The sequence below is a fragment of the Molossus molossus genome, unplaced genomic scaffold (assembly GCF_014108415.1).
Source record: "Molossus molossus isolate mMolMol1 unplaced genomic scaffold, mMolMol1.p scaffold_m16_p_15, whole genome shotgun sequence".
Taxonomy (NCBI): domain Eukaryota; kingdom Metazoa; phylum Chordata; class Mammalia; order Chiroptera; family Molossidae; genus Molossus; species Molossus molossus.
This window is the reverse complement of record NW_023425350.1, coordinates 49931843-49947960: the sequence shown is the minus strand read 5'-3', so window position 1 is coordinate 49947960 and position 16118 is coordinate 49931843. Positions and strand designations below refer to the sequence as shown.

Here is a 16118-nt window from a genome sequence, read left to right as displayed (position 1 = left end):
TCTCCCTTTCGCCACTCAGCCTACTCCTGCCTGCCGGGAGCCACATCCGCAATCAGTGGTGTCCACAACCCTTTGCTGACCTAAGACGCATCCAGATTCCGAGGTCTCGAGAGCTTCTTAATGCAGTGTCGCTGAACCCCAGTATCTACTCCCTTCCTCCCAATCCTCTCCCTCGACCAAACCGCGCGGCTCTAGGAGGAGCCTAAATATTCTCCTCGCCCCTAGCTGCAGGGGATTGTGGTGCGTAAACAGCTTTAACTCTCTCGCTCCCAGCTGCGCTGACCTACCGGCGGCTGGCAGGCTGGAGCGAGCCCACGGTTGCGCCGAGGGCGCAGCGCGAGGAGCAGGGGGATGGGGAGGCTCGGGGCCTCGCAGCTGTCCCTGAGGCACGCTTCCTGGCGGAGTGGGGCGGGAGGCCACAGCCTCAGGGGCTGCTCTTCAAAATCCCGTGCGGACTGCCGAGACGGTGCGGGCTACTAACGGCATCCGCCCCTCCGCCTCCCCCTGCCTACTTGCGCTTCCTCTCCGCCCACCGCGCTCCGCGGCTCGGTCTCAGCCCGCGCTGTCCTCCTCCCCCCGGAGCCGCCGCGGCCCGCCTGCGCCCAGCCATGGGGGACCTGCCCGGCCTGGTGCGCCTCTCCATCGCGCTGCGCATCCAGCCCAATGATGGCCCGGTCTTCTTCAAGGTGGACGGGCAGCGCTTCGGCCAGAACCGCACCATTAAGCTGCTCACCGGCTCCTCCTACAAGGTGGAGGTGAAGATTAAGCCCAACACGCTGCAGGTCGAGTGAGTGCGGGTGCGCGCGGCGGGTGCCCGGCCCCCTTGGGGTACGTGCAGAGGACCGAGGCCCCCGGGACGCCTCAGCCTCCCCGGCCCCTCTTGGCTCGCGCCGCACCCAGCGGGATCCGGAGGTGGGGTCAGAAGTCCCTTTTCCCCTTGGTCTTCTCCTCTGCTTGACGCGTGTCTTTCCTCTATTTTGGCTTCCCCCACCCATCGAGAGGTGGGATGTTTAAAACAGCTACAGGAATCCAGGGGTTTAGGGTTTTGTTTGTTTGTTTGTTTTTTACCTGTAAATTTCTCATCCTTCTGTCCAGCCATACTCGGGGACCCTCGGGCGGCCGGGGTGCTGCGAATGGGAGCAGCTCGCCACGGGGTTCGCCTTCCGCAGTCCTGGTCCTCTTCTCCCGGGTCGTGGCGTCCCGCCTCGGTCTGCCCCGGAGCTCGAGGAGGGAGAAATTCTGAGGAATGATGTGTAAAAGCGGGGCTGGGGTGGTTATTGTAGCTGTCTGAGGACGCTCCCCACTCCTCCATCTGCACTTAGGTGGCTGCGGACCCCGGGGCTGGAGGAGCTGCAGTCTCCTCCGCTTGGCCTAGTTTGATGGTTTTCTGTGCCTGGTGTTTTTCTTTTTCTCCTGAGTTGTCTGTTCAACTCAGGTGATGGTTCCTGGGATTAGCAACATCCTTACAACAAAAAGACGGGTTTGGGTTTTTTGTTTGTTTGTTTGTTTTTTCTTTTTTTTGGTGTTTTTTGTTTTTTGTTGGGTTTGTTTGTTTTTGTTTGTTTGTTTTAGTTTATTTGTGGCAGGGATTATCTCTTTCCTGCTACCACAGTTGATGCACCTTGTAGACCTCGAGCTGGAAAGGCAATGTGGGAGGGTTCAAAGCTTTTGGGGAAGTATCCAGGGGTGGAGTCCTTTACCTCTCGGCCTCCACCTAAGCATGATGTGAAGTCTAGCATGGAAGGAGGAAATAACCAGCATTTATATCATATACTGAGTTGGGGGTGGTAGGGTGGGGGAGTGCTTTGAATCTAACCAGACATCTTTTACAGCTTAAGTGTCCATCCATAGTCATTAATTTAATAAACTTGTATTGGCCTTCTAGATGGCAGGCCCTAATTCAAGGACCTAGGACTAAACCTGGGTTTTGTTCTGGTGCCCCTGGTCCATCTGTTAGTCAGCATCACCCATAGTTCTACAGATCCATTACTCTCACATTTCCCAATGTTTTGTACATCTCCATGTGATCCAGACTTTTTCTTTCCCTTCTCTCCAGGCAACCTCTTCTCTCAAGTTATCTGTTCTATATGCCATTTTCTTAAGGGTGGTTCTCTATTTTTCAAGCTAATCTACAAATGAGTTTGGATTAATGACAAAAATATTTTTTCTAGTTACACTTTAATTTTATCAAGGGGATTTCAGTGCCCTAACCCAGTGGTTCTTGAACTTGAGTGTACATCAGAATCACCTAGAGGGCTTGTTAAAACACAGATGGTTGAGCCCCACCCTAGAGTGAGGCTTAATAATTTGCTTTCTAATAGGTTGACGAGTGATGCTGATATTGCTAGTTCAGGCGTACTCTTTGAGAACAATTACCCTAACAAAAAAATGATGCCTGTGAGAATTTCTGGTGGTGTGGCTGGCTTGAGGAAGAATACCCAACTCACGGGACCACTGGTTGTTGGAACAGAAAAAATCATTAGAGAACTAGTTTAGTGGTTCTCAACCTTACCTACACATTAGAATCACCTAGAGAATCTTTAAAAAATTTACCAGTGCCCAAACCACACCCCAGACCAATTGAATCCTTCTCTGGAATTTGGAATGGGGCTGGATATAGGTAAGTTTTTAATAGCTACACACACACACACACACACACACACACACACACACAAGAAACTAAAGAGGAGGACCACTGATACAGTAGATGAGAGTACTGTCAGTCCAGAGAGATTAAGTAGTTGGTCTAAGGTCACATGACTGGTTAGTTGGAGAACTCAAGCTTCTTGAACTTTCAGAACTTTCTACCACATCATAATGTCTCTTTTAGCCACACCCCGTAGGGTTCCTGCCTAAGGTTGTAGTAAAGACCAGGAAAGGAGGGTACCTAAGCTAATTCCTATCATATGTGCTCAACTCAAGTTCATTGCAGGAACATTTCCATTGGTGGCGTGGTTGTCCCACTGGAACTGAAGTCGAAAGAGCCTGATGGGGACAGAGTTGTTTATACAGGCACATATGATACAGAAGGTGTGGCCCCAACCAAGAGTGGAGAACGACAACCCATCCAGATCACCATGCCGGTAAGACCTGCTTGGGGGTATAGAGTGTAGTGCTTGGGCAAAATGGAAACCACAGAAAAGAAAACAATCACTATCTCCCCTTAAGAAAAGATATAAAATGAAATATTATTTAAATGTATGGTGGCATATTAGAATCTATTTGTCCATAATGTCCCAATATAATTAAATAATCCATACTTCTCCAAAAGTCAGTTTCATAGTAATTTTTATGGGGAAAAATTTAAGGCTCTTTTTACACTTTCTAATCTATTCCATTGATCTGCCTATTCTTATGCCAGTATTATTTTAAATACATTGCTTTTATAATATGTATTCATGTATTTTGTAACTGGCCACCTTACTGAACTTGCATACTAAAGTTTTTCAGTTAATGATATTGTGTTTTTCAGATAGAAAGTCATAATCTACATATAACTGTGTCATTTTCTGACTTTTTTTCCTTGCCTTATTGCATTGGCTAATGTTTCTAGAATAATTTTGCATGCTAGCGATGATAAAGGGTATCCTTGAGTCTAGAGTTACACTGTTGCATATACCCTTTTTCTAGTTCACTAAGAAGTATTTTTTAAGTTGGGAGGTTTTTGAAATTTCATCTAATTCCTTTTCCCATCTCTGAAGATAATTTATCTCTTTTGATATATTAATGTAACAATTATATAGTATACTTTCAAATACTAAAATAGCTTTATTTCTAAAATAAGTCCTAAACATCATGTATCATTTTTTAATACATTGCTAAATTCAATATACTCATATTTTATTTAAAATTTTTAGATTTTTATTTTATTAATTTTTTAAAATATGTTTTTATTCTTTGTTTGTTTTCTTTTTTAGAGAGAGAGAGGAAGGTATTGAGAGACAGAAACATCTATATGAGAGAGAAACATCAATAGGCTGCCTCCTGCATGGCCCCTACTGGGGATCCAGCCCACAACCCTGGGCATGTGCTCTGACAGGAATTGAAGTGGTACTTCTCAGTCCATGGGCCAGCGCTCAATCCACTAAGCCACAACAGCCCGGCTTAAATGTTTGTTTTTTTTTTAATTTTCTTGGTTTGTCATCAAATATTTTCTATATAGAGGATTTTCTATATATTTGTTACTGGGAGAAGAGTGGTAAATAAAATAGGTATCCCTAGCTTTATGGAGTTTCTAGAGGAGTAAAACAAATTATACATGATTATCTATAATGCAGCAAGTTATTATTGTATTATTATATAAAGTGTAGTGAAAAAATAATGGTTCCTGTGAAGCACATACCAGGGGTCTTATCCTAGTAAGATTTTGAGGATGGCTTTCTTAAGGAAGAACTAAGGAATGAATAACAGTCCAGGGAACAGGGAGCATGTAGGAAAGAGGAACTACTAAGATCAAGAGCATATTCGCCCTGGCTGGTTTGGCTCAGTGGTTGGAGCGTCAAGAGAGTCCCGGGTTTCGGTTCTGCTAGGGACATGTACCAAAAAAAAAAAAAAAGATCAAGAGCATAATGTTTTCTCTTGAGTAACAGAAGCCCAACATGGCTGGGGTAGAGAATGAGGCAGAGAATGGCTCATGATAAAGCTGGAGAGATAAGTAGGAGATAGATGTTACGGGACCTGTTTGCTTTCAGATTTATCCTAATGCCTATAGGAATTCATTGAAGGTTTTAAAATTAACTTTGATAAAAATTTACATATAATAAAATGAACCAATTTTAAGTGTACAGTTACATAGGTTTTAACAAATAGCTACTACTGTACAATCATCACCCCAATAAAAATATAGAACATTTCTGTCATCTGAAAAAATCCCTCATGCCCATTTGTAATCAATCCCCCCAATCCTAGCTCACCCTGAGCTCTTTGTCTCAACAAGTTAGTTTTGACTGTTCTAGAATTTCATGTAAATAGAATCATACTGTTGTGTCTGACTTCTTTCACTTAGCATAATGTGCTTGCAGTCCATTCATTTTGTTGCATGTGTCAGTAGTGGGTTTCTTTTATCACTGAATAGTATTCCATTGTATGAATATACTACAGTTTATTTAAATGGACAGACATCTGGGTTGTTTTCAGCTTTTGGTATTATGAATAAAGCTGCTATCAACATTTGTGTATAAATCTTAGTGCGAACATGTTTTCATTCCTCTTGAGTAAATACTTAAGAGATTTGACGAGTCACATAGTAAGTATATGTTTAACTTTATTAGAAATACCCAGACTGCTTTACCATTTCATATTTCCACCAACAATGTATGAGAATTCTGGTTGCTTTACATATTTAATTATCAGTCTTCTAAATTTTGAAGTGCAAAAACCCAGAAGAGCCAAAACAATTTTGTTTCATGATCTGTACTGTAGTCTTTAAATCAGGTTGCATAAATCTTCCAGCTTTGTTTATTCAAAGTCATTTTGGGCTACTTTAGGCCCTTTGCATCTTCATATAGATTTCAGAATTGTCAATTTTCCCCAAAATTGGGATATTAATTGGTTTTGCATTATAACTATGCGTTAATTTGAAGAAATGTGACGCTTTTTATTTATTTTTAAAATATTTTTTCTTTATTGATTTTGGGGAGAAAGGAAGGGAGAGAGAGAAACATCGATGAGAGAGAACATTGATTGGCCGCCTCCTGCATGCCCCACACTGAGAATTGGACCCACAACCTGAGCATGTGCCCAACCAGGATTCTAACCAGCGACCTCTTGGTGCATAGGTCAACACTCAACCACACTGGCCAGGAGAATTTGACACTTTAATATTGAGCTTTCCAATATATAAATATGATATCTCTATTTAGGTCTTTTAAATTTATCTCTATAAGCATTGGCTGTGCATTTGTACCGTATCTGTAATAGAGGTGGTCTAAGAAAAGCTATTGAAATTAGAGATTTCCTGATCAAGTCAGCAACTCTAATGTTAAGTTCAAATTTCATCCTCATAATGAAAGGCCTACATAGCCTTTTACCCTATGTTATGACTTCTGTCACCAATGTTTCAAGCTTAAGTATTATAAATTACAGACACAACTATACTTTCGTAGGTAACAAGGAAGTCTTGAGATGTCCAAGTAAATCCAGTTCAGTTGGTGAATCAAGCAGGGCAAGCTGAGTTAACTGTATACCAGAGCAATTTCTAATGAGTCTAAAGTTACTTCAAAAGACAGGTTTTTACATTTATTTTTAAATCATTGGATAAATGATGCTGAGATAATTGGCTATTTGGGAGAAACATCACTGTTGTTCTTCCCTGATACCATACTCCAAAATATATTTCAGATGGATCAAGGGGTTATCTGTAAAATGCCTACTTTAAAAAAAAAATTGAAATAAAAAGAATTAATCTAAATCTAAAAGGAGTTGAAGGAATCCAAAGGTAAAAATGAAAAACTTGGATTACATGCAAGATAAAATTTCTGTCAAACATCATTAAAAAAATTAAATTTTTATTAAAAGGCAAATTACAATTGGTGAGAAAGTTGTTTGCAACACGGGTGGTCTCCCAAGCTGTGTTGCCTTGACTTGCTACTTGTCCATGCAGACATTGCTGCTGCCCTTAGTAACTTTCCGCAGCCCTTCACTGACCAAATGAAGCTCAACTTAGGAAGTAGTTGAATGCCATCTGACTTAAATTAATGACAGTGATCTCTTTATTCAAATAATTTCATAGGCTCTGGTACTGGGAGTTCATTAAGTGATACCCAGCTCCAAAACCTCTGAACCCCTACTTCAAATAGCAATGCTGACTTGTGTTTTTATTTATTTTTTTAATTTTTATTGTTGACAGTATTACAGATATCCCCCAATTCCCCGCCCCTTTGCCCCACTCCTCCCAGCCCCTGCCCCACCCCAGATCTTCACCACACTACTGTCTGTGTTCATTGGCTATGCATAAATGTATATAAATCCTTTGGTTAATCTCTTTCCAACTGGTGTTTTAACATGACGAATTCCCCACTTCTGCCAAGGAGAGAGCCCAGATGGAATTTTTTCTGCACACATCATCATAATATCCCCCTCTGGTTGGCCCTCTTCAGTGGGAGACTGGTGGGAGTTGGTAGGAATAAGAAGAAGGTATCTGAGCTTATCATGAGGTTGTGTGTGTGGAGGGAGATAACCGTATATGTGCACTTAAAAATATAAAAGTTGTTCCTCATGTCAGGTCTGTCTAGTCATTTGGTAAGATTTGTATGGGGAATGAAAAAATTTAAAAACATAAATAGGGCCCTGGCCGGTTTATCTCAGCGGTGAGAGTGTCAGCCCGCGGACTGGAGAGTCCGGGTTCGGTTCCTGCTAAGGACACGTACCTCGGTTGCACTTTGTCCCCAGCCCAGTTAAGGTCATGTGGGTGGCAACCAGTCCATGTGTCTCTCTCACATCGATGTTTCTCTCTCTCTCTTCCTCCCTCTCTCCCTCCCGCTCTGTCTGAAGATGAATGCAAAAATGTCCTCGGGTGAGGATTAAAAAAAAAAACATAAATAGGCAATTCACAAAAAAAATACAAATGATCAATAAATATATGGAAAATGGCTTAACTATTGTTAAAAAATGCAAATAGTACAATGCCAGTTTTCTCCTACAAAATTGGTGAAATATTTTAACAATACCAGTTGTTCAGTGCTAGTATTTCTGTTTGAAGTACAGTGGTTTTTATAAATACATATTGTATTCTGCAAGCTTGCTAAATTTGCATATTAATTCTAGTAGCTTTTTATTAGGTTACTTAATGTTTTCTCCAAGCGAAGTTGTTCATCTGTGAATAGAAACAGCTTTACTTCTCTTTTTCTCCCCTCGTGCCTTAGGTTGGAGGCTATGACCTCTAATAACAATGCTGAATAGGAGTATTAGGGACTGATAACCCTGTCTTTTTTTTCAATCTTACAAGGAAGGTACTGAGTCTCTTATTATGAGCGTGATGTTAATTATATGTTTTTATTACTGCCCCTTAATCAGATTGAAAAACTTTCCTTCTATTCCTAGTTTGCTAAGGGTTTTTATCATGAATGAATGTTGAATTGCCAAATAACTCTTTCTGCATGCATTGATATCATTATATGGTTTTTCTCCTTTATTTTGTTAATATAATAAATTATATGCATTTTCAAATATTGAACCATCCTTGAGTTCCAAGGATACATCTCTCTTGATCCTGATGTACTATCCTTGTTATATATTGCTGGATTTGATTTACTAATATCCCAAGCAAGTGAAAATTATAAGCAAATTTTATTATAAGTCCATGAGGAATTTTTACCTGTAATTTTCCTTTACTTCTGATATCTTTGTCAGGTTTTGGTATTAGGGTAATACTGGCTTCCTAAAATGAATTGAAAAGGGTCCCTTCCTCTGTTACCTGAAATAATTTATATATTTTTCCCTTCAATGTCTCAATTTATCAATGAAGACTCTTGAGCCTGAATTTTTTTTTCTGAAAATATTTCTAACAACAAACTAAATTTCTTTAGTAGATAAAGGTCTACTAAAAGTTTGTATCTTTTCATTTGTCCTTTTCATTAAATGTGTTGGTATAAGGTTGTTCCTAATGGGAGGTCTATAGGATCTATGTAATGTTGTCTTTTGTATTTCTGATATTGGTAATTTGTTTTCCTTTTTTTGCTCAGTTTTGCTGAGAGGTTATCAATTTTAAAGGCATTTTCAAAAATACAGATTTTAGTTATACTGATTTTTCTTTACAGTTTTTATTTGAAGTTTTTCCTTTTCTATTATATTGACTTGTGCTCTTTATTGCCTTCCTTTTTCTTACTGCTAGGCTGGCTAATTAAAAGGTTTAGCAATGCCAACTCCTGGAGAGGGTGCAGAGCAACGGGAACTCTCGTGTTGCTGGTAGGAAGGTAGAAGGGCACCATCGCTTGGGAAAAGTTTGACAGTTTCTGATAAAGTGAAACACTTTATAAGACCCCAACTTGTAGTCCTATCTATTCAGCTAAGGGAAATGAAAAACATATATTGACTAATTCTTGAAGTATTACAGGAATCGAGGGCCTTGGAATCCAGTAGGAATGAATAGGTCACACCACACTAAAAGTCACAGATGCTTATTTACACTGAATTTGCTTAGTAATGAAGTAATGTCTTATTTTTTTTACTATAATAAACTTATTCTGTGCCCCCAAGTCAATGGATTTCTTTTCTTCTTCTTTTTTTTTTTATCCTCACCAGAGGACATTTTTCCATTTTTTGTTCAGGTAGAGTGGGAGGGAGAGAGAGGAACAGAGAGAGAGAGAGAAACATCGATGTGAAAGGGACACATCGAGTGGCTGCCACCCGCACAACCGACCAGGGCCGGGGACAAACTGCAACCAAGGTACGCGCCCTTAGTGGGAACCGAACCCGGGTCTCTCCGGACCGCAGGCCGACGCTCTAACCGCTGAGCCAAACCGGCCAGGGCAATGGATTTCTTTTTCTTGTTTAGGTATCTTTATGGTTGAAAGTATTACAGCTGTCCCTCCCTTTTTCCCCCCTTGACCCCCTTGACCCTGCTCCCGTCCTCCTCAAGCCTTCACTGCACTGTTGTCTGTGTCCATGGGTTATGCATATATGTATAGAAGTTCTCTGGTGAATCTCTTCCCACCCCCTTTCTGAATGACCTTATTCTTGGTGAATTTCGGTCTCCAGTGGAGGTGGGTGGCATAGTGAATATAGGGAAGTTCTTTGGGGATTCTAGGCCAAGTGGTGGTAAGATCTCAGAAATTGTTTAAAACAAGCTCTTCCAATTACCAGGTTCCCAGATGGCAGCTTTATTGCAGTAACATCGTAGGGAGAAAGCAGAGAGAGAAAGAAAGCGAGTGATTAATCCTATCCATGAGGGCTCCACTCTCGTGACCTCTGAAAGGCCCTGCCTCCAAATACATTGAGGATTTAGGCTTGAATACTGGAGAACTTCAGATATGCAGTCCATAGGCGTGTCCTGAAGCATTCAAGGGTGACAATCTGTTTATGTTCTCACTCACGGAGAAAAAAGAAAACACTGATCATCCACTCTTAGCTCTTTGGCTTATGTAAACAGTTTGGCACAGTGATGATAGTTCCTAGATAGGAATTAGGAAACCTAGGTTCTTGACCTGCTCCTATTAGCTGGCTGCCTAGTCTAAACCAAGAGCAAGTCACTTAACCTCTCTGAATCTTAGTTCATACACCCATAAAGTGGAGATGTGAAAATCAATCACAAGACCCATGTGGAATGACATGTGAAAGTGTCGAATAAATACAGTGCTATACAAATGCACAGAATTATACCTGTGTATAAACTGCATCACCTAGGGAGCCTGCCTGGGTAAATTTCCTTGGAAGGCACAGATGGGTTGGGAGGGAATAGAGAACCTATGTAAGTGTTTCAGTTCTTCAAGAAGAATGTCACCTTTAAGACGCCATCTGTTCTTAGCCAGAGGAGAAGGAATTCTGAGCTAGGTAGTGAGATGCCCAGAAAATAGAACGCCAGAAGAAAGAATAGGAAAGAAGAAGGCTAATGGGAAGTTAAAACAACTGAGGCATATAAAGAGGAAAATATATGCTTAGTTAGCACCAGTTAAGTTTACTACACCATGCCCTTGGATCCAACATCAATAAAGGAGAAATAAAACCGAATATGAAGCACCTCATATGCCATTTCTTTAGCTATGACTATTGCTGCCAGCAGATTTCTATTTTGGTCTCTTGTGTTACTGAGAACTCTTTGATTGAGACATAAGGTTATTCAGACATAAGTCTTTTCCTACCTGTTATTATAATCACCTTAGTTTGTTTTTTTTTTAAACCAACTTTTGTCTATTTCCAAAAAAAAGGCCTTAGCATTGTTTCTTCCACTGAGCATGGTTGTAAGTTGCTCCCCTCAAAAGATTAGCTAGAGTTTGTAAAATATTTTTATAACTTAATTTAATTCAATTGCACTTATAATGTGTAATGCTCTGTGCTGGTCAATAATAATAAATAATAATAAACCCTCTTTAAAAGTGTTGATGATTTGTAAAATGAGATTTCACTTTATTCTTATTCCAGTAGTCTATTGTGCACAGACTTTTAATATTTTCATCAGCACATATGTATCCTTAATAGAATTTATGAAATCCATTGGATTTGAGGAATAGATATGTTAATTTTTCAGGGATGATAAATCCATTTCACCATTTAAAATATTCTTTCTGATTATAAAAGTAACATATTTATTGCCAAAAATTTTTAGTAGAAAAGATAGAAAAACACTCAGTTTCTTTACTTAAAAGTTCTATTGTTGATTATTCCCACCATGTATCTTATTTTATGTATTTGAGCTCATACTCTATATAAACTGTTTTTATCCATCTTTTTCCTGTTGGCATTGTTCTAACCACTTTCTCTCATCATTAAAAATCCTAAATTCCTGTTTAATGGTTATTTATGGAGGGGGGTAAAAGTAGGTTTACAGTTGTTTGTGTAGAAAATAATATAATAATTAAATAATGATACAAGAATAAAGTCTGTGTTTCACATACAACTGTAAACCTATTTTTGCCCCACCTCGTATAAATCCATCATATGGATAATGTACCATTTTCATAGTATTATCCTACAGTTGGATGCTTTAGAAATGTTTGCAAAATTGATAGGTCAATAATATATTGCTTAAATTAATAATAGTAGTATGTTTGAATATCTTCAGATATTAGCCATTTTTCCTTTTTAATGACCTGTGTTTCAGTTTTATCTAAATGTTCTTAATAATTCTTACTAATTAGTTCAAAAACTCTTTTATATTAAGGATATTAACTATTGGGTAGTACTTGTATATACTTACAGTTTGGCTTGACATTTTTTTCTGATTATAAAAGTAACAATTATTCTTTAAATTTGGAAAATACAAATAAGTACATAGAAGAAAATCCAACTCATTTTATCAGCATTTCATATTAACATCTATAATTTTAATTGAATTAATAGTAGACATTTTCATTGGTACGCTGCTTAATTCAGGTAACAATATAGACCATCAGAAAAAGTTTATTAAATATTTACATTTAGAATTGCTACATAGTATTTTATTATGTTAGATGCACCATAATTAATGTCTTGAAGATGGATATTTGATGTTCAAATTTTTTAATTACTCTAAACACTGTGATATTCTTAAGAAAAATCATAAGTGGAATTGCTGAACCCAAGTATATTCACACCTTTAACCTCATACAAATTATCTCTCCAAATGTTGTTGTACTCAGTTCCACTGACAGTATTTAGAATGCCTATTTCCTTATAGCCCACTAATAAGCAATATTTCTATTTTTAATCAACTTTGAGGTATAGTTTACATACAATAAATAAAGTGATTTTAAGCACACTGATTAATGAGTTTGACAAACAAATACATATACTCCTATAACCACCATCCCAAACATTTTCATTACCCCAAAAAGTTCCCTCTTGCACATTTTCATCAATCATCATTTCTTCCTCCCACCCCAGGCCCTAGGTAACTACAGATGTTCCCTGTCAACATAGATTATATTCTGTCACTACATATTATATACATACATATATTATATATATATATATATATATATATATATATATATATATATATATGTGAGTTTTATATAAATAGACTCATACGGTAGGTATTCTTTGGAGTCTGGATTATTTTGCTTGGCATGTCTTTGAGATCCAGATCCAGCCTCGTTGCTGCCTGAATCAGTATGCCCTATTTTATTGTTGAGTAAAATGCTATTTTATAGATATGCCAAATCTTGTCTATCATCAGGTGAATGATGAGACGTTTGGGCTGATTCCAGTCTGGGGCTTTTATGGATAAAACCACTGTAAACTTGTATGCAGTGTTAAGCCTTGACTCTCTAAACAGAGATACTTCATTTTCTTATCCGGAGTAGATTTGTGGGCTCTGGATACATCATCCACCCTTTCAAGTCAAGCAAATTGCCCAAAGGAAAGCCAAATCCATCTTGTTTTGGGAATCGAGTTAGCAGGATGAGGCAATGGAGCAGGATATAATTTTGAGAGCATCTTGGAAAGCTATCTGGGAAGCACCTGATCACCCTCCTCCTGTAGCAGCCACAAGCATAAGGCTCCTACTTCTCACTGCCCTCCCCCTTTATGTCTTCTGGCTCCTGACAAGTCTAAGAATCCTGCCAAGTCAGTCCCTGTCTCCTCCCATGACAAGGGAGGGTCAGGGGAGAAAATAACAACAGTCATCATGCTGTGTAATGCCAGATCCCCTAAATAGCTCCAGGAGGTGGTAGCAGGGTCAGGCTACCCCACAGGCCACCTGCCCAGTGGCCTCTAGGGTATTCTGTGCCCTCTTCTCAGCTACATGAGACTTGTGTGCTTAAGGTTCAGGAGAATTCTGTGCAGGGATTTGCAGGGCCTACCTTCTAAAAGTAGAATGCCAACTTCCTGAGAGTGAGAATCATGCTTTATATAAATTTGTATATGTTTAAGGCACCTAGTAGGCACTCAAATGTGGTTTTGGATAAGGTGTAATCAAAGCCTGAGGTATGGGCATGGATCCTGACTTACAAACACTTACAGATAATATCTGAAAGTTAAAGTAGGGTCTTTAACAATCAAGTGCTTCCAATAAAAATTGTTTTTCCTGGAATCAAAATTGATGATGGAAGGGCAATTGCATCTTATGTTGTGCTTATGTTATTTTGTACAGCTGTCTTTGGAAATAGAAACTAAAAGAAAACCATTAAACATTATACCCTCTTCTCTTCCCAACCCCCCTTTCTGGCAAACTCAAAAATTCTGAGGTTCTATGAGTGGTTCCCAGAAATTAAATTTGGAAAACAGATATATTTGCGGAATTATTTATATTAAAGACAAGATGACAACAAATGCCATTCGCACAACGCGTTGAGATTTTATAGAGGAAAAATGGTTCACAGACAGCTTTTCAGGAAAATCTCTCCTGTACTAAAGGAAGATGGTTTGTTAAAGTAAAAGTCTAAGCTTTGCCAACCCAGTGTCTTGATCGATTATCCTTGATGATGCAAGACCTTACTAACATTGGCTCTTGTCTATTGCTCAGGGCAGAATGAGGTTTTTATGGGGTGTGTTTCTCTTCCCTTAGTTCACTGACATTGGGACCTTCGAGACGGTGTGGCAAGTCAAGTTCTACAATTACCATAAGCGGGATCACTGCCAGTGGGGCAGCCCCTTCTCGGTCATTGAGTATGAATGCAAGCCCAACGAGACACGCAGTCTCATGTGGGTGAACAAGGAGTCCTTCCTCTGAAGATGGCTCTTTCTGATGTTGCTGGACAATCGCTTCGGAAATCTACTTTTAGATAACCCAGCACAAGCCTTCACCAAGGCACACCACACCGTTGCTCTTTCCCGTCGGTGCCAATGACCTACTAGCCCCGATTATTTTGAAAGTGTAATTCCCCTCTGATGCAATGTCCCCGACAAAAGAACGTGATGTACCCTCCTGAGAAGATCCCTTTCTGTGTCCTGTGTTGGTGCCCCTGCATTCATTTGTTCTCCGTCATGCTGTTGGCTGCTTGTGGAGACCTCAGTGCAATTGGCAGGCGTGTCTCATACTTAATGGTTCCGCTGAATGACTGTGGTGTTCTGTTTCTAAGTGGAGTGATTCCCCTTTGTTGTTAGCCGTTAAATAGAAAATAACAATGTGTGTGGGTTCTCTCCCACGTGTGATGTGGTGACATGTGACTCGCAATGTTTTGCAGCTCGCAGAGCAGGCTTTGTGAACATGTAATGCAAACAGCAGCGGGTGGGACTCAAATGTGCTTCCTAGAAACTGCTCAGCTTTTCCAGGGAGGGAAGATGACAAAGTAGAAGGAGAAATATTTAACAAGCATTTATAATGTATTAAAACTGTTTCACGTGACTTCAGGTATTGTGCTGTGGAGAGGGGGAAGCATGGTTGTGGACCCCTGTAAAAGGAGGTGATGGGAGTTACAGGGTTATCTCTTTGGCAAGCTACCCTGCATCCGAACATGCAGATCGATGGCACCCCTACACTCCCCTTCACTTGAACTTTGTAAAACTGTGTATGGAACTGTAATCAACTTTTGATATTTCTTAATAAAGGTGTTGAAAATCATACTCTGACTTGCCTTCTTAATTTGGGCAGTATCTAGTCAGCAGGTGGACCTCTGCTCCGGGCCAGTTCCCCTCGGGTCTCTACCTGCACTGCAGGTGAGGGGGAGAGACCTGGCCTGGAATTAGCATACTTACTCAAAGATCAACTCCGACAATTTACTCGGAATGCCCCAGCCAGCTCTAACGGGGCTGGCACGGGCCTGGGCACATGGTGGGCAATCAAAAAGTGCTTGTCTCTGTCCTCTCTCCATTCTTCCTCCCATGGTGACTCCATCAGCAGCAGCCTATATAGCTGAGCAGCTTGAGGATGTGGGGCTGTAACAGTACATTCATACCAGGGTGGACACCTCCTTGCCTGCTCCTCAGACACTACTATCTACCTGGTACAAAGCCTACGTCCTCCATGAGTGTGAGGATGAATCGCTAAGAAGGAAAGAAACGTCCTCTTGAAAAGGAACAAACTACTTTGCAACAGTATTCACCTGGGAAGCACAAATCCTACTGTGTTGGGGAAAGTTAGTTGGGGATTTGGGGATTTGCTCCCTGTAAACTCTTCATGTAAGAATATGCAAGGTTAATAGGAGTATTACAGAGTCAGATTGTTGTGGAACTGAGTTTGGACAGCTGGCACCAAAACCCTTTCCACCTGTGCCATCCGCCTGCAATGAGGCGGTACCGCCAGCAGGGCTCAGCACTGCCTTGCATTCAGGCCTCTCGGATGGGGTTCGGAGAGCAGTGTTTCTCAATCCACTTGTTCTTTAAAGTAACAGTGTCTATTACAACTGCTGATAAATGTAAGCATTAACCCATCCTAATTCCTGTTGTTTTAAAAACCAACACTCAATTATTTCAACAGACACTGAGGTATTTAAAACAATGTATTTACTACAGACAGCAGCTTTTTCCCCAGAATCTCCACCAGAACTGTGGTGATTAGAAGGTAGAAAAATAGGAAAGCTTTGTATTTTAATCTACTGAAGTAT

General features: G+C 40.1%; 1 protein-coding gene across 2 annotated transcripts; it reads left to right on the top strand.

Moving 5' to 3' along the window:
• Positions 1-307: 307 nt before the first annotated feature.
• Positions 308-15136, top strand: CNRIP1 (cannabinoid receptor interacting protein 1). 2 transcript variants are annotated; one of them, XM_036263095.1, is made up of 3 exons: positions 308-787; positions 2933-3083; positions 14141-15136. In XM_036263095.1, exons 1-3 carry the CDS (start codon positions 609-611, stop codon positions 14303-14305), a joined length of 495 nt encoding a protein of 164 aa, XP_036118988.1. In that variant the 5' UTR covers positions 308-608; the 3' UTR covers positions 14306-15136. The 2 variants fall into 2 exon arrangements, with proteins under 2 accessions (XP_036118988.1, XP_036118990.1); XM_036263097.1 differs by having other exon boundaries at positions 596-755.
• The last annotated feature ends 982 nt before the right edge of the window (positions 15137-16118 follow it).